This window comes from Rhinoraja longicauda, chromosome 10, assembly GCF_053455715.1.
Source record: "Rhinoraja longicauda isolate Sanriku21f chromosome 10, sRhiLon1.1, whole genome shotgun sequence".
In the NCBI taxonomy this organism is placed as follows: domain Eukaryota; kingdom Metazoa; phylum Chordata; class Chondrichthyes; order Rajiformes; family Arhynchobatidae; genus Rhinoraja; species Rhinoraja longicauda.
The window spans coordinates 51,844,599-51,867,265 of NC_135962.1; the positions used below are offsets into that span (position 1 = coordinate 51,844,599).

At 45.2% G+C, this 22,667-nt stretch overlaps 1 protein-coding gene across 2 annotated transcripts in view; it reads left to right on the forward strand.

The window, feature by feature from the left end:
- Positions 1-2,053: 2,053 nt before the first annotated feature.
- Positions 2,054-22,667, forward strand: part of trip11 (thyroid hormone receptor interactor 11) — a 78,442-nt gene continuing 57,828 nt past the window's right edge. For both annotated transcript variants that reach the window (XM_078406864.1, XM_078406865.1), the window contains exons 1-2: positions 2,054-2,732; positions 20,971-21,047. In XM_078406864.1, the coding sequence (XP_078262990.1) occupies positions 2,609-2,732; positions 20,971-21,047 (201 nt within the window). In that variant the 5' untranslated portion in view covers positions 2,054-2,608. The remainder of the gene's footprint in view (positions 2,733-20,970; positions 21,048-22,667) is intronic.

The following is a 22,667-nucleotide window of genomic DNA, read 5'->3' on the forward strand; positions in this document are numbered from 1 at the left end:
GATTAAGAATGATCAGCCATGATCACATTGAATGGCGGTGCTGGCTCGAAGGGCCGAATGGCCTCCTCCTGCACCTATTGTCTATTGGCTATTGTCGATTGAAATGTTGCATTTTTTCCGAGGTGGCTTTTCTTGGTAATTGTCACTGTAGATTACTTTCTGGTTAGGAGATTGTCACTTGGCAATCTCTTCTCATGACAGAGCTCAGAATAGAGACTCTGGATCCAGAGTGACTTGGCGAGCATGCAAACAATGTGACCATCCCAATGGATCTGCTGTATTTTAATTTTGGAGTGCATCATTTTGCAATGGATGAAACTGCCAACAAAATTGAAGCACAATGGAGGCACAAGAGGCAACAGATACCGGAATCCTAAACAAAAACAAACCGCTGGAGGAACTCTGAAGAAGGGTCCAACCTGAAACGTTCTCTCCATGTTCTCCAGAGATGCTGCCTGACCCACCGAGTTACCCCAGCACTTTGTATCCTTTTTTTGGCCTGAAAATTAACATCTGCATTAAGAACACAAAAATGTGCTGGAGTAACTCAGCAGGTCATTGCTGCATCTCTGGAGAACATGGATGGGTGAAACATCTGAAGAAGGGTCTCGACCCAAAATGTCACCTATTCCTTTTCTCCAAAGATGCTGCCTGATCCTCTGAGATACTCCAGCATTTTGTTTCTATCTATGGAAATGTGACATTCTGTTTAGTTTATTTTGATTTAGTTTAGTTTATTGTCACCTATAGTATCTATTTCAGGTCGTCTATCCATGTTCACCAGAGATGCTGCGTGACCTGCTGAACTACTCCAGCATTTTGTATCCTTTTTTGTATTAACCAGCATCATAGAAAGAATTTTATTAGGTTGCATCACAGCTTCGCTTGAGAACAGCTCCATCCAAGACTGCAAGAAATTGCAGCGAATTGTGGACGCAACCCAGACCATCACACAAACCAACCTCCCGTCTATTGACTCAATTTATACCTCACGCTGCCTTGGCAAGGCCAGCAGCATAATCAAGGATGAGCCGCACCCTGGCCACTCCTTTTTCTCCCCTCTCCCATCAGGCAAAAGGTACAGAAGTGTAAAAACGCACACCTCCAGATTCAGGGACAGTTTCTACCCAGCTGTAATCAGGCAACTGAATCATCCTACCATGACAAGAGAGCAGTCCTGAACTACTATGTGCCTCTTTGGTGACCCCTGGACTATCCCTGATTGGACTTTCATGCTTGCAAGAGAGAGCTAGATAGAGCGCTTAAAGATAGTGGAGTCAGGGGGTATGGGGAGAAGGCAGGAACGGGGTACTGATTGTGAATGATCAGCTATGATCACATTGAATGGCGGTGCTGGCTCGAAGGGCTGAATGGCCTACTCCTGCACCTATTGTCCATTGCCTATTGACTTTGCTGGCTTTACCTTGCACTAAACATTATTCCCTTATCATGTATCTGTACACTGTAAATGGCTCGATTGTAATCATGTTTGTCTTTCTGCTGACAGGATAGCATGCAATAAAAACTTTTCACTGTATCTCGGTACACGTGGCAATAACTTTAACTAACTAACTAATCTATTTCTTTTTTCAGCATCTTCAGATCTTTGTTTCTATTTTTACTGTTCAGTTCAGTTCATTGCCACGCGTACCGAGGTGCAGTGAAAAGCTTTTGTTGCGTGCTAACGAGTCAGCAGAAAGACAATACGTGATTACTAACCATCCATTTACAGTGTATAGATATTATGATAAGGGAATCATTTTAAGTGCAACAATAACGTTTAGTATTGCCTGGGGAACTTAGAGGGTTCTCATTCTGCCGACTAAAAACGGGATAATTAGAAGACGGGGCAGCTGTGCACTTTGGATGTGCACTTCCTCGGTTTGTCTCAGTTTATTTGAGACTGTTGAATTGACTTCTGCGGCCATTAGTGGCCTTGCCCCATAATGCAGTGCCTGCCAAGATGGCGGCCGGGAAAGGGGTCTATGCGGCCAACGCGGTACCCAGCATGCCTGGCGGCTTGCGGCTGCTGACGCCAACAACATGGCGGCCGTTGAGTTGGCAGGACGACGACGACGGCGGCGGCCTGAGCGCGGCTGACGGCCCCGTCCCCGTCCCGTCCCCTCCACCGTCACCATCATCAACATCATAACGGCGCCGGCTTTACGCCCCTTGAAGACGCGTCTGACTCACCGCGGTTGTGACCAGGCCGCGACCACCTCGCCGGACGGGTATCTCCTCAGCGGGGACTAGCTCCCTCAAGTGCTTCCCTCTCTCTTCCTCCCTCTTCCTCCCTCCCTCCCTCCTCTCTCTTCCTCCCTCCCTCCCTCTTCCCCCCTCCATCCTCTCTCTTCCTCCCTACTTCTCCTCCCTCCCTCCCTCCTCCTTCTCCTCCTCCCTCTCCATCTCCTTCCTCCCTCTCCCTTTCATTCTGCCATCTCCTTCCTCTCCTCCATCTCCTTCCTCTCCCTTTCCTTCTCCCTTTCCTTCTCCCTCTCCTTCTCCCTCTCCTTCCTCGCCTCCCTTCCTCCTCCCTTCTTCCTCCCTTCTCCCTCCCTTCTCTCTCTCCCTCATTCTTCTCCCCTCTTCTCCCCCCCATCACCTCGCCATGTCTTGGTTCGGGGGCATCAGCTCGGGTCTGGGGCAGGTTGGCGGCAGCCTGTCCTCCCTGTCAGGCCAACTGTCCAGCTTCACCAAGGACATGTTGGCAGAAGGCGTCGAGGAAGTGCAAGGTGAGCCTTCCCCTCCCCTCCCCCCCCCCCCCCCCCCCAAAAAAAGTTTGCTAACAACATCAACAAAAATCACTATTGCCTCGTGGTCCTTAATAAACTCTTCTAGTCCTTTTTTTAAAGTCCTTGATCGTGACAAATGAGCTTTCAGTTTGAGGACGTGTCTGGCCAGAGCAGTTGTCAGTCCAACAGCTGTTACGGCCTTTGTTTGTTATCTGCAGTTGTCTTGTGGAGAAACCCGAGGATGTTGTTGTATGATCGGGTTATAAATAATCGATCCCATGTTGGAATTTAAACACAAAGTGCTGGAGTAACTCGGTGGGACAGGCAGGATCTCTGAAGAGAAGGAATGGGCAACGTTTTGGGTCGAGACCCTTTATCAAGATCACAAGAATGGTGGTTTGGATGTTTTTTACGTGATTAGAAGCTACATTTTCGATGTAAAAAAATCCAGAATGCTGAAAGGACAGTGGGTTAAGTGGTATCCACGTTGACAAACGGTGTTTGCCGGTGTTTCTGGCCAAGATCCCCCACCAGGACTGAGGGGAGAGGAAAGATTGCAGTATTAAATGGGGCTCTATGGTTCTTCAAGTTTATGTTGTCTCAGGGAAATTTGGTGTGTTCCAGGAATTCCCCTGCACTTTCAACAGCAATTATTCTCTTTCAATCATCTTTGCAGGCAATACGTTGCAGATCAGAAAAAAGGTTTTTGTTTGCATCTCCGGTCCTCTATTTTTTTGCTGTGCGCCCACATCCTTGATCCATTTGCTCATATAAACATATAAAATTCTTAAGGGGTTGGAGAGGCTAGATGCGGGAAGATTGTTCCCGATGTTGGTGAAGTCCAAAACCAGGGGTCACAGCTTAAGGATAAGGGGGAAGTCTTTTAGGACCGAGATGAGAAAACATTTCTTCACACAGAGAGTGGTGAGTCTGGAATTCTCTGCCACAGAAGGTAGTTGAGGCCAGTTCATTGGCTATATTTAAGAGGGAGTTAGATGTGGCCCTTGTGGCTAAAGGGATCAGGGGGTATAGAGAGAAGGCAGGTACAGGTTACTGAGCTGGATGATCAGCCATGATCATATTGAATGGCGGTGCAGGCTCGAAGGGCCGAATGGCCTACTCCTGCACCTAATTTCTATGTTTCTCATGGCAACTGCTTTCTTTACCATATGTTATACTTCTTGCACATTGTTATGCTCCTTAACTTTCTTTACTTTTTCAAGGAGAACAACATTAGTTCCTCTTACATAACCTTCCAGCTGACATCCATTCCAGTGACTCTTTTCAACATATTCTCTAGGTGATCAGAAAATATTCCAATTTTGGCCGAGCTATGTTTTCTAAAGGTTCAATGTAATATGCATGTCATAGAATCTTAGAGTCATACAGCATAGAAACAGGCCCTTTGACCCAACTAGTCCATTCCAACCATCTATGCTAGTGCCATCTACCTGTGTTTTGCCCATCTATATACTAAAACTCTTGTTTGTTTGTTTGTTCTTGAACTACAACCAAAATGGTACACGATAGCGTGACAATTTTAGGCCCACCTTACTCTTTGGTGTCCCTTTGGTGCTAATAGAAGAAGTTTAATTGAAGTCGGTGTTATAATTTTAAAGTTATTCACGTTTTAAAGTTTAAATCTATCTCCAAGGGGGGGGGGGGGGGGGAGGATTTGGGGGGGAGGATTTGAGGGAGAGGGGGGAGGATAAGGGGGGTTGAGGGGGATGGAGTGGGGGAGGGGAAGGCAGAGGGGGATGGGAGGGAGAGGGGGAGGGAGGAGGGGAGGGAGAGGGGGGAAGGAAGGGGGCAGGGGAGGGGGGGAGGAGAGGGTGCTGCACCAATGCAGGAGAGGTTTGGGCCCAACGGGTCCACTTGGTCTAGTATCCCTCTAAACCTTCCCTGTGCATGTCTTTTAAGTGTTATCATAGTACCTGCCTCAACTTTCTCTGGCAGCTCGTTCTATATATCCACCATATCTGTGTGGAAAAGGTTTGACTTTAGAGATACAGTGCTGAAATAGGCCCTTCGGCTCACCGAGTCGCTGCCAACCAATGGTCACTCCATACGCTAACACTATCCTACGCACTAGGGACAATTTTACAACTTATCAAAGCCAATTAACCTACAAACCTGTACGTCTTTGCAGAATGGGAGGAAACCGAAGCAGCTGTACACACACGGTCACAGGACGAACGTACACACTCTGTATAGACAGCACCCATGGTCTACCAATCCTCCACTCACAGCATCAAACATTGCCCCTATCAAAGTCCTTAATAAAAACCTATCTGATTGTGGCAAAGAATCTGTGCCTCCTTGACCTTCTCGACCTATGTACGCACAATTGACTGAACATTCTGTGCTGCTTATGGTCATCTATCAGGTCATAGTCACTGAGTTACCATCGCATGCTTCTCCTTCTGATTGTGTCTCTTCCTCTCTCCAATTTGTCATCAATAAGCTGCTCCTTGGGACCATTAACTGAAAACATGATGTAAATCTCCACATGTTTATTGATGGGACTTAGCCGTATAATTTCTTGTTCCATCCAGTGTCTCCAAATTGTTCGGTTGTTGGTCTAACAACAAGTCATGGATAGGCTTAAATTTCCTCCATCTAAACACTGGGAAGACTGAAGCCATTATCTTTCATCACTAGCACAACTCTGTTCCAGAATTGTTCTCATAATCTGCAATCCTTGACCCGTGCACTTTTACCCAAGACACTGCCTGATCTGCTGAGTTTTGCTTGTGTTGAAAGGAACTGTGGTTGCTAGTTTATACTGAAGCTTGACACAAAGTGCTGGTCAGCGGGTCAGGCAGCATCTCCGGAGAAAAAGGATGGATGACGTTTCGGGTTGGGACCCTTCTTCAGACAGTTCTTTAGTTTTGCTTGTTAGCCTACACTTTTACTGGATAGCCAATGCTTTGATGTTGCATAGAAAATGGAAAAGCCTGTACTCACTGGAGTTTAGAAAGATGCGGGGGGACCTCATTGAAACTTACAGAATAGTGAAAGACTTGGATAAAGTGGATGTGGAGAGGATGTTTCCATTAGTGGGAGAGTTTATGGCTAGAGGTCATAGCCTCAGAGTTAAAGGACGTTCCTTTAGGAAGGAAATGGAGAGGAATTTCTTTAGTCAGAGTATGGTGAATCTGTGGCATTCTTTGCAACAGAAGGCTGTGGAGGCCAAGTCAATGGATATTTTTAAGGCAGAGACAGATTCTTGATTAGTATGGGTGTCTGGTGTTATGGGGAGAAGGCAGGAGAATGGGGTTGGAAGGGAGAGATAGATCAGCCATGATTGAATGCCAGAGTAGACTTCATGGGCAGAATAGTCTAATTCTGCTCCTATCACATGACTTTAGTTAGGTATATTTGAATTTTTGCATGCAGTTCCGGTCACCTTATCACAGGAAGTATGTGGAAAGGCTGCAGAGGAGGTTTACCAGAATGATAGGGAGTATTAGCTACAGGGAGAGGTTGGATTGTTTTCTCTGGCATGCCGGAGGTTGCGGGAAGACCTGATAGAAGTATATAAATGATGAGAGGCATAGGTAAGGTAGTCAGTCAGAATCTTTTTCCCAGGATGAAAAAGTTAAATACTAGAGGGCATGGCTTTTTAAGCTGGGAGGGACAAAGTTTACGGGTGATGTGCGTGGCAAGTTATTTTACACAGGGTAGTGAGTGCCTGGAGCACGCTGCCAGGTGTGGTGGTTGAGGAAGATTTGATATTGGCATTGAAGAGATATTGGGATAGGCATATGGTTTGCAGAGAATGGGAGGATATGTTTTATGTGCAGGCAGATAAGAGTTTGTTTTGGCATTATGTTCGGCACAGACATTGTGGGCTAAAGGGCCTATTCTTGTACTGTACTGTTGTAGGTTCATTAGCAATATTGTAAGTAAATGCATTGAATTGGATACGATACTGCAGATGCTATAATCTGGAGCAAAAAACAAACTGCTGGACGAAGGGTCTTGACCCGAAACGCCACCTATCCATGTTCTTCAGGGATGCTGCCTAACCAGCTGAGTTACTCCAGCACTTTGTGTCCATTTGTGTATTAACCAGCATCTGCAGTTCTTTATTTCTGCTGCTGGAGTAATTCACTGGGTCAGACGGATCTGTGGGGGCAGAGGGGTGGTTGATGTTTCGAGTCAAGAACTTGCATCAGTGCATTGAAATTCTTGGTATATTGAATAAATAAAAAGATGCATTCTGAGTGCTTTCCTGTGTACAGTATGAATAAAGTATATTTTTGGGAAAGAAACCAGCATGGTCCCACAGATTGTAAGCTCATTCCCTTTTCTATTATCTTTGGTTTTATACTGTATTTGCAATGGTGATTATTGAAATTTGCCATGTATTTGTGGTTTCAACTTGGTAACAAGCTGACTTTCCCCATTGCTATTGAATCTCATTGGTGTCAATATTGAGATTGAAATGATAACTTTGCGATGCCAAGGTAATGTAATGATGGCAAAACTCAGTACAGTGGAGATGAATTTTGCTCCGACAGATTTAAGGATGAGTTTTCTTTTTAAAAAAAAATAGGAAAGCTTGTGATCTGATGAGAAGATGAAGGTTTGCACCATCCTTGCCCCATCAGTAGAAGAACCTGTGGATCCCGTAATGGTATTGTTAGCCACTGCAGAACTCGCAAAACAAGAAAGGAAGCAAGTCATTTTTAACCCCAAAGGGCTGCCTAAGAATGTTGTATGCCTTACATGTCCTTATGTTTTTCCCAAGCAAATAGTTTATACAGCTCCTGTGCTTCCTTTTTCTTGTTTGTTCCTGTTGGTCTCACGGGGATCCCCATGCAGTAAACTTACTGTAAAGGAGTGTTCTCTGACACACTGTAACCTTTACTGGTAGTTTATTATAGCACATGGCACACACGTCCCAGCACTGACTGCATCCAGCCTTCAGACGTACCGGGACCTAAAAGGGTGGAACAAAGGGAGGAGACTACAGTTGTACTAATAGGATGGGGCGTGGTTAGTGGTGATAAGGTAGCTACAGTATAGGTTGCATGCATAACCATCTACATCCTTCCCCTTACAATTCAAACAAGTTACTACAGTAGCAGGATTATTATACAGTACCTGCAAAGCTAGACATATTCTCCGTAGCGAGCCGGAGGTTTTACAATCCGACCCGAGCGAGTGCGCACAGCACCTTCACCCTCCCCGCCCGAAAGAGTAGGAGGGGGGACAAGAACAGAAACAGGAGGAGAGAAGCTGGGTGGAGAACCCAGCTTGCAGGGGGAACGGAGGGACACAGGAGAGCCAGGCGAAAATGAAGGGGTAGAACGAGTTGAAGTTGGAGAGAGAGAAGATTTTGCAGGGGACAACAGAGCCTGGGGAGCAAGCCCGGGAGGAGCAGGGGGGGCTACCCGAGGCAAAAGGACCGACCGTGGCATGCAGGGAGCAGAGGGTACGTTAGTGGAGGAAGGCTCGACACGCGATGGAGGGGTATACGGAACCGCAGGAGGTGGTTTGGGCTCGTTAACCGCCAACAGGTGCTGGCGGCTGCGTCTGTAGACAGTCCCTTCGAAATCCACGAGGTAGGAACGTGGCGCGGTGTCAAACCCGACGACGGTGGCAAGTCGGGAATAGCCGGTGGACGTCTGCAAACGGACGACCTGTCCCGGCATCAGTGGAGAAAGAGGGCGGCAGGATTTATCATGCGACCGTCGCTGGATCTCGTGTTTTTTTGCAATACGTTTCTGGACATCAGCAGGCTGCAGGACTTTAGGCATCAGGGACTGCTGGGCAATAGGCATCGGAGGGCGGACAACTCGGGACATGAGTCGCTGGGCAGGGGATCCCATGGAAATGTCTCGAGAAATGTTGCGAAGGTTCAGGAGACACTGATAGAAATCCCCGTTCGAGAGGCGGGTTTGTTCAAGCAGGTGCTTAGCGCTCCGGACCGCCCGTTCCGCTAGACCATTGCTTTGAGGGTACTCCGGGCTGCTAGTGAAATGATTAAAGTTCCACTTTGTAGCAAACGCTCGAAACTCAGCGCTGGTGAACTGGCGACCGTTGTCTGTCTGCAGCCGGACAGGGGAACCAAACGTGGCAAAGTGGCGGCGAAGCTTGCTGATCACCATCTCGGAGGTGATGGCAGGGAGGAAGTCCACCTCGAACCAATTCGAGTAAGAGTCTACTAGCACAAGGTATTGCTTACCACGCCAGTCGAAAATGTCGGCAGCCAGAGAAGTCCAGGGCATTTCAGGTGCAGGCTGCTGCAAAAGTGGCTGTCTTTGCTGATGCGGGGCAAGCGAGTGACAGTCCGGACAGGAATCGACTCGGGCTTGGATGTATTTAGCCATGGCCGGCCAGTAGTACTGGTCCTGGGCATGTGAGATGGTGGCATCTGCACCGGGATGTCCCATGTGGGCGGCATCAAAATACAAGCCACGCAGTGATTCCGGGATGACAACCTTGTGCCCTTTGATAATAATACCATCCCGGAGGACTAACTCATCGCGGACCAAAAAATAGGGGTGGACGCTGGCAGGCAACGAATTCCGCTTGGTGGGCCACCCGCGCTTGATGACAGCAGCAAGCTGCTGCAGGTCGGGGTCGTTTGCGGTGTGTTCAACCAGGCATTTCAGCTGGTGAGAAGGGACGAAGTTGACGTTCAGTACCTGTAAGTCCGACTGCTCGAAGGGGTGCTGGTCGCAGGAGGTCCGGGGGGCCCGGGACAGTGCATCAGCCACATGCATCTCGGTGCCCCTCTTATATACGATCTTAAAGTCAAAGCGCTGTAGCTGCAGCATCATCCGCTGTAGTCTGGCAGGAGCGCAGTGTATCGGTTTATTAAGTATTGTCACCAGTGGCTGGTGATCCGTTTCAATGGTGAACCTGGTGCCGAATAAGAAGTCTCTAAACTTCGAACACGCGAAAACCACCGCCAGCAGCTCCTTCTCTATCTGAGCATAGCGTTGCTCTGTGGCCGTCATTGTCCTAGAGGCATAGGAGATAGGCCGCAGCGAGTCGTCAGCGTGGAGTTGCAGGCAGGCAGCACCCAGTCCAAATCGGGAGGCGTCGCAGGTGACCACGATTGGAAGCAGCAGATCAAAAAACCTTAGTGTTGGTGTGCTGACCAGCCTCGTCTTCAGCAGGTCGAACGCCTGCTGGTGGTGTGGAAACCATGCCCAGGCAATGTCCTTCTTTGTGAGTTGTCTCAGGGGTGCGCTCAACTCGCTGAGGTCGGGGATAAACTTCCCCAGGTAGTTCACCATGCCCAGGAAGCGCTGCAGACTGACAGCGTCAGTCGGGGCCGGCAGCTCAGAGATGGCGCTGGTCTTTTGCGGGTCTGGCTTTAACCCTTGGGCTGTGAAGATGTGTCCGACGTATGTGACCTCAGGCACCCGGAACTTGCACTTTGACCGATTGAGCTTCAAATTTATCTGCCGGGCACGGTCCAAAATCCGCCGGAGGTTGTGGTCATGTTCGGCCACGTCCCTCCCATAGACCAGAATGTCATCCACAATAATCGCGCAGGGCAGACCTGCAAATAGTTGTTCCATAGAACGCTGAAATACCTCGCTGGCAGAGTTGATGCCGAACGGCATCCGTAAAAACTTAAACCTGCCGAAGGGCGTGCTGAACGTGGTCAGATCCGTGGAGCGTTTGTCCAGGGGTATCTGCCAAAACGAGCTCCTTGCATCGAGGACGGAGAACACAGTAGCTTGTCCCACCTGGGCGGCAACATCTTCGACAGTCCTCATGGGGTAGTGGGGCCGTTTAATTGCCATATTTAAGTCCTTGGGGTTAATGCACACCCGTATCTCATTTTTTCCTTTCTTCAACGTGGCGACCATGGTGGAGACCCATACGGTTGGATCGCTGACAGCCTCCAGCACTCCCATGTTGACCATGTCCTTGAGCATATTCTCCACTTTGCCCTTCATGGCAAAAGACACCCTGTGGGGTGGACGGATCACGGGCTCCACAGATGGGTCTGTCGCGATCTTGTACACCACCGGCAGCTTCCCCAGCTTGTCGTCAAACAGGTCTGGGTACTCACATAGTGGATCCATCACAGGTTGCACCTTGTGGACCGTATGGTTAAACGACACCAGCCCAAGATCCTGGCATGCCCGGTTGCTAAGCAACGTCACACAGTCACTGTCCAGAATGAAGAAAGACAGGTCCTGGGAACCTTCCTGCAGCACGCAGTGGAAGGTCGCCCTCCCCACAGGTGTTAGTTCCTCTCCCCCATAGGCACGCAAAACAGAGCGGTCGGCAATCAGCAGCTCATTATTCCTTATCCGGTGGAACAGCTTTGTTGACATTACGTTCACCTTCGCCCCCGTGTCAAGTTTAGCAGAGAAACACTTATTGTTGACAGTTATGTTCACAGAAGGATCGGGGAGGCGAGATCGGCTGTGGAGGAGAGTGTAAATACTTACATCTCCCGTGGAAAAGCTGGGCTCAGAGTCCATCTCGCTATCAACCTGCAAAAGATTGTCTAGGAGTTGTCTGGGAGCTGAGGGAACTTTCCCACGGGATCGGCAGGCAGCTGCAAAATGGTTTCTTCTCCCGCAGAAATTGCATGTCTTCCCAAGGGCTGGGCACTGTGATTCTGAGGAGTGTACGTAGCTGCAGTTAGGACACTTGTTAGATCTTGGGTCCCGGGGTGTGCGAACGGGCCGCTGTGGAGGGCGAAAGTTCTCCCTCATCCGTCGTTGTCCAGCAACTCCAGTTAAATTTACGGCTCGGTCGTCAGACCCCCTCTGTCCGTGAGGATGGTGGACCACTTCGGCAATGCGGCACGCATGCATTGCTTGAGTCAGGGTTAGGTCAGGCCGTTGCAGCAGGTCGGCACGCAGCTTCTGATCGACCATACCGGTAACGAGAATGTCTCTGACGAGCTGGTCGCGCATGGTTTCGAATCGGCACCGCTGGGCAAGGTGTTGCAGGTCGGCAATGAAGCATTCAACAGGTTCATCCGGCTGTTGCTTGCGTGAGAAGAACCTGGCCCGCTCCAGTATACGGTTGGAGGGCAGGTCGCATAGCTCCGCGAATTTGCGCAAAAGACATACCGGGTCGTCGGCCGATTCAGCTGGCTCGACCGGCTGGTCGTTGTCATCCAGGACCGCTGGTGCATAGACAAAGGCTTGAGCTCTCTTCATTGCGTCGGGACCGGCCAGGTTGAGCAAAAGTGATGCTTTGACCGCGGCTGGGTCGTTCCGGTTCGCAATATTGACGTAGTGAGTGTAGTCCATCACAAAAGTCGACCATCGTTCCGCAATGTCGGCATCGAAGACAAGGGGAGATGGCTTTCGGCATGAGGACGCCATATCGAGGGAAACCCGAAACTGGGCACTAACGGGAACAAAATAAATGAAAACCGGTAAACGGGAAACGCTCGCATCCCACTCCTGACACCATGTAAAGGAGTGTTCTCTGACACACTGTAACCTTTACTGGTAGTTTATTATAGCACATGGCACACACGTCCCAGCACTGACTGCATCCAGCCTTCAGACGTACCGGGACCTAAAAGGGTGGAACAAAGGGAGGAGACTACAGTTGTACTAATAGGATGGGGCGTGGTTAGTGGTGATAAGGTAGCTACAGTATAGGTTGCATGCATAACCATCTACACTTACTAAGTGAGAACATTCGTACCAAGTTCCTGGAGGCTTTGTCTGTTTACCCTGGTTTTCCTTGTAGTACGTGTGGGCTCCATCAAGATTCTGACATCCAGCAAGATTAATATTAGTATAAGAAGATAACTGCAGATGCTGGTACAAATCGAAGGTATTTAGTCACAAAATGCTGAAGTAACTCAGCAGGTCGGGCAGCATCTCGGGAGAGAAGGAATGGGTGACGTTTCGGGTCGAGACCCTTCTTCAGACTGAAGAAGGGTCTCGTCCCGAAACGTCACCCATTCCTTCTCTCCCGAGATGCTGCCTGACCTGCTGAGTTACTCCAGCATTTTGTGAATAAATACCCAAGATTAATATTAGGATTTACTTAATGATCCTAAACATATCTGCAGTTAGCAGATGATCCCTACTGCAATTATTAGGTGAAAAGTTACAATTTTGCTCTTCGGTTTCCCGCATTAACCATGTGCAGTGGTTTTTTAAAAGCAACTCATTCGTGTTCAGAATTTAGAATTATATAATCTCTCATTTCCTAGCACAGGAAAAACTGAGAGTTGAGCCCATATAACTTTCCCCTACTTTTAAATTTGCGAAGCAACAAGTGAAACAAAACTGTACATTATAGTAAATAGTTCATTAAACCAAAGCTGTTTAAAGATTATAGCATCTTAAAAATGCTTTAATTTGTGAATTTGTTTATCATCACAATGTAAGTTGTGATATTTCATGTAGTTTTGCATTTATTTCAGTGTCCCATGCTGGAAGAATTTGAGGCAAATGACTATTCACTGAAGTTTTCAGCTTCATCACTTACTTCGAGCTCTAGCAGTCTCTCTTTGTAACAGAAGCATTTTGAAATTTCATCCTTCTAATAAGTTCAAAAAATTCCTTCAGATCAGATGGAACTCTTTGACGGGAAAAAATATGTTTTTTTCCTCTCCCAATCCTTTCTGTAACTTGCCAGCTGCCTTATTTCAATTTCTTAAGTATATGGATGGCACTGCGTGATTGGCAATTGTTAAGGCTTCATGGTTAAAACAAGAGACGAATTAAACCTGGCAATGGCAAGTTTATCAATTTAACTTCTGTGTGTCTTCTAGAAATGGTGAATTGGGAGAAAACTAAGTCATTGGACTAGTATGCCCCTCCTCTCTTCTAGCTTTCTCTCCACCTGCACAGTGAAGAAGGATCCCGACCCAAAATGTCACCTATCCATGTTCTCCAGAGATGCCTGATCCACTGAGTTACTCTGGCACTTTGTCTTTTTTTGTAAACAAGCACCTGCAGTTCCGTGTTTCTATATGAGGGGATTTTTTTTCACACATAACGTGGTTGATATCTAAAATAAACTGCCAGAGGAGGTGGTGGAATCGGATATGATCAGTACGTTTAAGAGGCATTCAGACAGACATTTGAATTGACAAGCCATAGAAGGCTATGGACCTAATATAGGTAAATAGGAATAGTGCAGATGGGTATAAAGGTCAGAATTCAAAGTGTAATTGGATATTCACTTGGAGAAAAAAATTGCAGAGACATGAAGAAAGGGCAAGGAAGTGAGATTGTTGGTATATTTCTTTGGAAGATCTGAATCAGTGGATTAAAATGTTTTGTGTAAGAAGGAACTACAGATGCTTGTTTAAACCGAAGATAGACACAAACAGCTGGAGTAACTCAGCGGGACAGGCAGCATCTCTGGAGAGAAGGAATGGGTAACGTTTCGGGTTGAGCCCCTTCTGCAGACTTTCTTCCCGACTGTACCTTAATCAGATTCATTTTATTTTGGAAAAAATCTCCACAGGACAGTGGCAACCACAAGCTGCTGCCTCATAGCTGCACCTACCCAGGTTTGTTCCCAACCTCTTGAGCAGAAACGCAGAAACAGGCCCTTTTTCCCAACCTTTTGAGCACAGCGCAGAAACAGGCCCTTCGGCCCACCGAGTCCGCGCCGCCCAGCGATCCCCGCACATTAACACTATCCTACACTCGCTAGGGACAATTTTTACATTTACCCAGTCAATTAACCTACAAACCTGTATGTCTTTGGAGTGTGGGAGGAAACAGAAGATCTCGGAGAAAACCCTTGCAGGTCACGGGGAGAACGTACAAACTCCGTACAGACGGCGCCCGTAGTCAGGGTCGAACCTGAGTCTCTGGCGCTGCATTCGCTGTAAGGCAGCAACTCTACCGCTGTGCCACTGTGCCGCCATTTAAAAAATAAATAAATTCTGAAACAAATGCGACTTTGGCATTTCCCAGCAAGTTCAGACCTTTTATTTTCATCATTCATTAAATTAACAACTCAAATAGTTGTTATTGTGCCATTTTTTCACAAAATGCTGGAGTAACTCAGCAGGTCAGGCAGCTTCTCGGGAGAGAAGGAATGGGTGACGTTTCGGGTTATTGTGCCTCCTGATTTGTTATTGCGGGTTTCTGGATTGCTGCATCAGCAAAATAAAGTAATTGATGGTAACAAATTTTGAATACGGCATAGACAGTTTCTGTTTTAACTTACTTGCAACAGGAATATATTTGCTGCTCAATAATTCAGTACTTATAATTATGATTGGAGAACTGTAACTATGAACCCTTTTAGTGCCATTTTGGATTCTGTAATCTCACTTGCAAACTATGTGCACTCTTCTAATACTGAAAGATAGTATGCACCCTAGTGTGATGTGGCTAATCATTATCCCCAGAGCTGGTAGTTTCTACATCAAATGAATAACATAACACAATATATGGACTATAGTGAAATTGAATCTAGAGCATTGAAAATGTACTTTGTATACTTCGTATACTTTGCCTTTTGACCTCACTAATTTACAAGTCAGTGGTGCAGAATTGAAGGGATTTCATTCTCTTTAAATCTGTAGCAGTGTGTCTATATTTTTTACCTTGACAGAAAGCTGAAGAGCTGAGTTGTGTGTTCTTTCCCATCTCCACTTCTCCCTGGTAAATTAGCTCAGTTACCCATCAAGTTGTCATTTTGCATCAAGATAGACACAAAATGCTGGGGTATCTCCACGGGACAGGCAGCATCTCTGGAGAGAAGGAATTGGTGACGTTTTGGGTCGAGACCCTTCTCCAGACTGAGAATTGGGGGCGAGGGAAACTAGAGATATAGAGGTGTACAAAGAGTATGTAAGGTGTGAAGAGGACAGCCTGTTTGACTTCTTCACCTGCAGGGTTTTGCAATTCACACCAATCTGCTAATGTTCAAATTTCCTGAGAGTTTGTTAATAATTATTGTCGCAAGCTGATATGTGAGAAGAAGATTTTTGTTTCATGTCTTTCTCTGCTCCATTGGCCCAAGCTATATTCTGATTAAATTAATCCATTGTCTTCCCAAGTTATGGCAACATAGTTAATATGAAATTAAACTCCCTTTTTGGTTAACTTTACTCAAAACTGCAACTTTACTCTAAACTGCTGCCTGCTTGTACAAAATGTGCACCAGAAGCAGGGTTGTATTACATTAATATAAATATGGACTGCTTTTCACTTCTCGGAAGCCACCTCCCAGCGAAGGCAGACATTGATGATGAAACGCATTGTTGTCTTTAGTGCAGCAGCTCAGCTTTTGGTCAAATGATGCAAAGGGCATTTCAAGCATAATAGATGCATTAGTGATTATTAAGAGACATTTGGACAGGCACGTGAACATGTGGGGAATGGAAGGATATGGATCACATGCAGGAAAATGGGATTAGTTTAATTTGGCATCATGGTTAGCATAAACCTCATGAACTGGAGAGCGTGTTCCTACGCTGTACTGTTGGCAATGACTTCGGTTAAGATTCTTGGGAAAGATGCCAGAATGAAACAGTCATCGGAGACAAATAGTTATCACCCATCTAAATGTGGTCCATTGTTTTCAACCCACCTGAGAAGGAATGTTCATTACTGAATCAAATATGAGCAGCACAAAGAAGAAATGTTTAAAAATAGAATCTTCATTTTGCGTGCGGCAAAGTTAAAATGGTCTTGCACATCACTTATTACTCTCCAGAAAACTCTTCTGAAGGCAATTTAATTGAGTTCCATTAGGTTTCATGCCTTCAGTTACCATGATTATGCAAAAATATTTATAATCATATCTTTTCGTAACATAGTCTTGGTGCACAAGATAACTGATATTACGAAAGGGAAGATATCATCTTGTCTAAGTGGAAATGCTGGTTCAGTATGACTAATACTAGAATTCTGATGCATGATAACAAAAGGCATTTGCAAACGTGGAGAGATCACAGGTGATTCACAACCAACAACTGGACTTTATTCCTGAAGTTCACATGATAAACAAATGATATGTGTGTGAATAATTCTTATTTTGATGAAGCATGGCTCATGTTCGTATTAAACTTTGGAAAGAAACATTTTTGAAAAGCAGTTGGATGAAGTTGGCATTAATAGTAAAAACTCTGGCTTACATCATAGGTAATTCAACCCTTAGAAATAACCAACCCGAGATCTGTTTCGAACCCAATAAAACAGTGCTTTTGACTGAAATTCGTAATTTACACAACAAATGATGGATTGTATATCGAGGGCATTGAGATGTTGAGGGGCTTAGTAAGATTGCATAGAAATGTAAATGAATATCCATTTCAAATAGCTGTTAAATGATACCCAGCAAGAATTATCTGGCTGAGTTTTGGCTTCCTTCAAGAAATGTAATTGAACTAACTTTACCCTGCCCCATTCATCCACGTGATATTGGATCCCACAAACAGACATTGAGATTACCACATCACTGAATGATGCTTGGAGAGGAGGCAGAATAGGACAATAATGTAAAGGCTTATTCTTCCCTTACCCCTCCAGTTGCTTTTTGTTTTTAGTGATTTGCTGTAACTGATTTTTCTTTATTATCTGCTTCGTCTGCATGATACTGCAAGTCAATTTACAGCAAGTGCACTACTTTTGAACTACAAGCATTTATTCTGTGGGGAAATGTTACATCCTGTTTTTACACAATGTGGCTCCACAGAAATTTGAAGAGATGCTTTGGATGGTATAATATTAACTGGGACAACAGGGGAGCTCCCAACTTTTGTTGGAACATAATGATAAGATCTTGGATGACCACCTGGAGATAATTATTCAATGTCTTACCTATAAGAGTTCACCTATAGTGAAGCAGCATCTCAGTGGTGCATTGAGGTTTGGACAAGTCAAGTTTATTGTCACATGCACAAGTAAGGTGAGGTATAGTCACAATGAAAAACCTTGCTTGCAGCAGCACCAGACACGTAGACTCAGCCAAACACTAAATGAATTGTACATCAATTATACATACATTTCTAAAAGCAAGACTGCAAAAAACAAGGCATTAGTGCATAAGGCATAATTGGGAAAAAGTCTATTGTAGTCCAAGAGGTGGATTACAGTGCTCTGTTGAGGTAGGATTAATGTTGCGCAGATTGATTCAAGAACTTTATAGTTGTAGGAAAGTAGCTGTTCCTGAATTTGGTGGCGTGGGACTTCAGCCTGCTGCCCGATGGTAAGAGTGAGAAGAGGCCATAGCTCTAATGGGGTTCCTTGATCCTTGATAGTGCTGCCTTCTTGAGGTAGCGTCTCATGTAAATGTTTTCAATGGAGGGAAGGGCTGTGCCCTTGACGGACTGGCTGAGCCCAGCACTCTTTACAACCTCTTGCATTCCTGGGTTGGAAATGCCATACCAGGCTTGTTGCAATCAGTCAGGATACTTTCTACAGTACATCTTTAAAAACTTGTTAAAATATTCAGAGACATGCCAAATATCTTTTAACTTCTAAGATAGTAGCGGCTCAAGCAGTCTTCATTGTGATTTTATCTATGTGTTGAGCCCAGGACAGGTCATCTGAGGTGTCACCCAGAAATTTGAAGCTACTAACGCTCTCCACACCGACCCATCAATGAAAGGTGGCACGTGGTCTCCTGACTTCTCCCTTCTGAAGTTAATGATTATTTCTTGGTCTTGTTGACATTGGACGAGAGGTTATTGTTGCAGCACCACTCATATCATCATTACCTTTTGCATATCATTTGTTCTATATCTCTCCATATCGCAGTCTGTATCTCCGTTTGCCTTTCCCCTGACTCTGTCTGAAGAAGTCTTGACCCGAAACGTCACCTATTCCTTTTCTCCAGAGATGCTGCCTGACCTGCTAAGTTACTCCAGCTTTTTATGTCTATTTTCAGTTTAAACCAGCATCTGCAGTTCCTTCCTACTCAACCAGGTGTTCTGTTTCTCTCCTGCATCCTCACTCATCACTTCCTGCGATTTGGCCAAGCACTGTGTGGTGTTGTCGACGAATTTATAGATGGCATTGGAGCTGTGTTTAGCCACACTGTCATGGGTGTAAAGAGAGTAGTGCAAGGAGCTAACCGCACAGGCCTGAGTGCACCTGTGTTGACCGTAAGTGTGGAGGAGATGTTACTGATCCACACTGATCGACTAGATTAGATTCTGAAAACTTTGGCAGGCCTTGAGTCCTCAATGTTACGACTAAGTCGTTTCAAAAAACTTACAGGAGAGCGGTTTGTTTTTGATATTCTTCCAAATTGCCAGGTTGCTAACATACTGGATAAGCATACATCCTATGAGACTTTTCCTTCATGTGTATTTATAATGTAAGTACTCGTATGATGCCTGAGTTTTGGGACAAGTATGGGAAAACTATAATTATTGCTGTATCCATGTTGTCCTCTGATCTCTCTGGAGGAACTAGTCTCTAGTGTAAATGATTTTATATACAAAAGGAGGAAGAAATGTGTTTATACAGAACATCCTTGGTTTTTGCTTGTCCTAGTGTGTTTTACAGCCAATTGAGTGGGAAAAGACTAGTCACTTTTATATTATGGGGCAACAAAGCAACCAATTTGTTCTGTGTGCACCAACTAACAGCAATGTGATATCTGTGGTGATGCTTGTTGGAGAAATAAATATCGGGTAGTATGCAATTTTTGCAGTTGTCTGATTTAATAAATGGGTCTTGAGTTTAATGCTTCATCTGTAATCTCTTATGTCGAGCATATTATTTCTTCAGTCAATGCACTAGTGTTGAACTGAGCCAGTAAACACTAGTGTCAGAATGCATCAAATGCAAGATTGGCTTGGTTGACTTTGTCAGGAGAGTGGTGGGTGGTTGGAGCACACCGACAGGGATGGTGGTGGAAGAGCCTGTTTTCGTGCTGTCTAGTTCTATGACTCGAGTAATTTAAAATAGTATACGAACAGGCAAAGCTGGAGGGATGTAGAACATGTGCTGGCAGATGGGATTAGTTTAAATTGGTATCATGGTGAGAAGGTATTATGATCTGAAGGGCATGTTCCTGTGCGGTACTGTGCTATGTTTTTCAAGGCAGGGTAAATAAAAGGTAATGCAAGTTTGTCCGTGTTAGGGATTTTCTTTGACTGCTTTATTTCATAGATTACTGGGATCTTGAAGGCTCAAACCCAACACTGACAACTTGCCACCATGATGGTGGGTGTGGAAAGCCATTAGAAGTAGAGACTTGAAATACTGGGGTTATTTCCACTTGAGTAGGCATGGCTAAAGGAAATTTAATAGATGCTATTAAGATTTGAGGATTTTGGTATTGTGAAGGCAGGAACATTTGTAGAATCTATGGCAATCCAGCATAGCCACTGGGTCTTTGAATTTTGTCATTTAGATGATTTATGAGTTATTAAGTGCTTTCCTGCGTTGAGTTATTCGTGCAGGTATCAGTACATTTTAAGGAGATTATGGATTTAAAGTAGTAAAATGTGATTTAAAATTGTGGAATATATCTCATGATGCCGTGCAATGAAACCATTGTAATGGGTCAGTTTCTGTTCTTGTGCTGCAAACTTCAATACATCAGTAGTTTTATGGCCCTCAATATGAATATGCAGTTTGTTTTCTGGTGTTTTGCCCCCCCCCCCCCCCCTCCCCAATACAGAGCAACCATTTATAGGATATATCCTACAGTTTATGGGTCAAGAAAGGAACCTGACAACGGAAAAATGTGGCCCTGTACATGGAAATGGCAATAATCTTACATGCTTGGGAACTTAGTGCAAAATTTGCAGCTTTTCTGGGCTATTAGTTGTTATTTCTACTAATAATACAACTTATTTTTAATTCACACATACGTTGCAGAGTATTATAGTAAATTTTCCAGTGAACTGGGTAAGTTTAAAGGAAATGGAACCCGACCCAAAACGTCACCATTCCATGTTCTCCAGAGATGCTACCTGACCCGTTGAGTTAATCCAGCATTTTGTCTCTTTTTCTAGAGTTCTAGAGATGAACTCTAGAAAAAGAGCACATGATCTACGTCCCTCCAGCCTTGCCTGTTCGTATACCGGTCTTAATGCCTCGAGTAATTTAAAATTACTCGAGTCATAGAACTAGACGGCACGAAAACAGGCTCTTCCACCACTCCAGGCACCCACCACTCTCCTGACAAAATCACCCAAGCCAATCTTGCATCTAGAGATGTCTTTTTTGTTTGATGTTTTTGTAACTTGTCTTTAACATTGCTTTTTTAAGAGCACGGCATAAATAGAAGTTATTGTGGCTCCTGTATTGTGAAAATATGCATTAATTGCATTGCTTTGTTTGAATTTCAGACGCTACCAGTGAACTGCATGTATCCAATTCCAAGCTGAGGGACATTGAAACAGCTTACACCACACAGAAATCAGAGGTTGGTATGTGATCTCTTTATGTTCCAGACAATTAACTGAAGAGGCTTTGTGGCTACGGAAGCATTTTGCAAATGGCAGCCAGTCTGTTAAAGTAATTACCAGTCACAATTTTGTAGTTTGAAACAAATGAAGTTGCAACTATTTTGTACGAAGGGGTTATTTTATTTCAGGTTGTCCATTGAAAAAGTGCTCATCTGCTATTGTCTTCACACTGGGTTGCCCATGACACATGAGAATGGATGCTTGTTGTTTTTTAAACATTTATTATTTTTCAGCACCTGGCTGTTGTTAGCTAGGCACGCATTAATTACCCATCCCAAACTATGTCCAGTGAACTTACTCGTGCATTGCTGTTAGGTAGCAAGTTTCAGAACTTAAACCCAGTGGCGAGAATGGTGATGTACTTCCAGCTCAGGATTGTACAAAGTGGAGGGGAACATGTACAGTGCCCTCCAAAATGTTTGGGACAAAGACCCATCATTTATTTATTTGCCTCTGTACTCCACAATTTGAGATTTGTATTAGAAAAAAATCGCACTTGGTTAAAATGCACATTGTCAGATTTCAATAAAGGCCATTTTTATACATTTTGGTTTCACCATGTAGAAATTACAGCAGTGTTTATACATAGTTCCCCCATTTCAGGGCACCATAATGTTTGGGACACAGCAATGTCATGTAAATTAAAGTAGTCATGTTTAGTATTTTGTTGCATATCCTTTGCATGCAATAACTCCTTGAAGTCATCATTGGACCTTGGACCCCATCCCCTCCAGCTTTGTCAAGGCCTGCCTTCCTGCTCTCTCTCCACTTATCACTGCAACAATAAACTCCTCCCTGTCCACTGGCATCGTCCCGCCATCCCTCAAAATCGCTGCTGTCACCCCCATTCTCAAAAAACCTGGTCTAAACCCTGACACCCCAAACAACTTCAGACCAATCTCCAACCTACCCTTTCTGTCCAAAGTTTTGGAACGTGCTGTAGCTTCCCAACTCAAATACCACCTCTCTACCAATAACCTGTATGAAACTTTCCAATCCGGATTCCGCTCAAACCACTGTACTGAAACTGCGCTCCTCAAAATCCAAACGACATTCTCCTCTCCTCCAACGCTGGCAACCTCAACATCCTCATCCTACTTGACCTCAGCGCCGCCTTTGACACCATAAATCACTCCATTCTCCTCACCCGACTTGAAACCTCCCTTAACATCACCGGCACAGCCCTATCCTGGTTTAAATCTTACCTCTCTGACAGACACCAGTTCATCTCCATTAACAACTGTAAATCCCCCACCGCTCCTCTCCCCCAAGGTGTCCCCCAAGGCTCAGTCCTTGGCCCCCTCCTCTTCATCCTCTACCTGTTCCCCCTTGGTCAATTAATCCGCCGTCATGGTCTCAACTTCCACTGCTTCGCCGATGATATCCAGCTCCTCATCTCCACCAAGTCAATCTCCCCCACCACACACTCTACACTGACAAACTGCATCACTGAAATAAAATCTTGGCTTCAATCAAACTTCCTCAAACTCAATTGCAACAAATCTGAAATCATCATCATTGGTCCAAAAACGCTCACCAAATCCACCCAAAACTTCATCCTCAACATTGATGGTCTC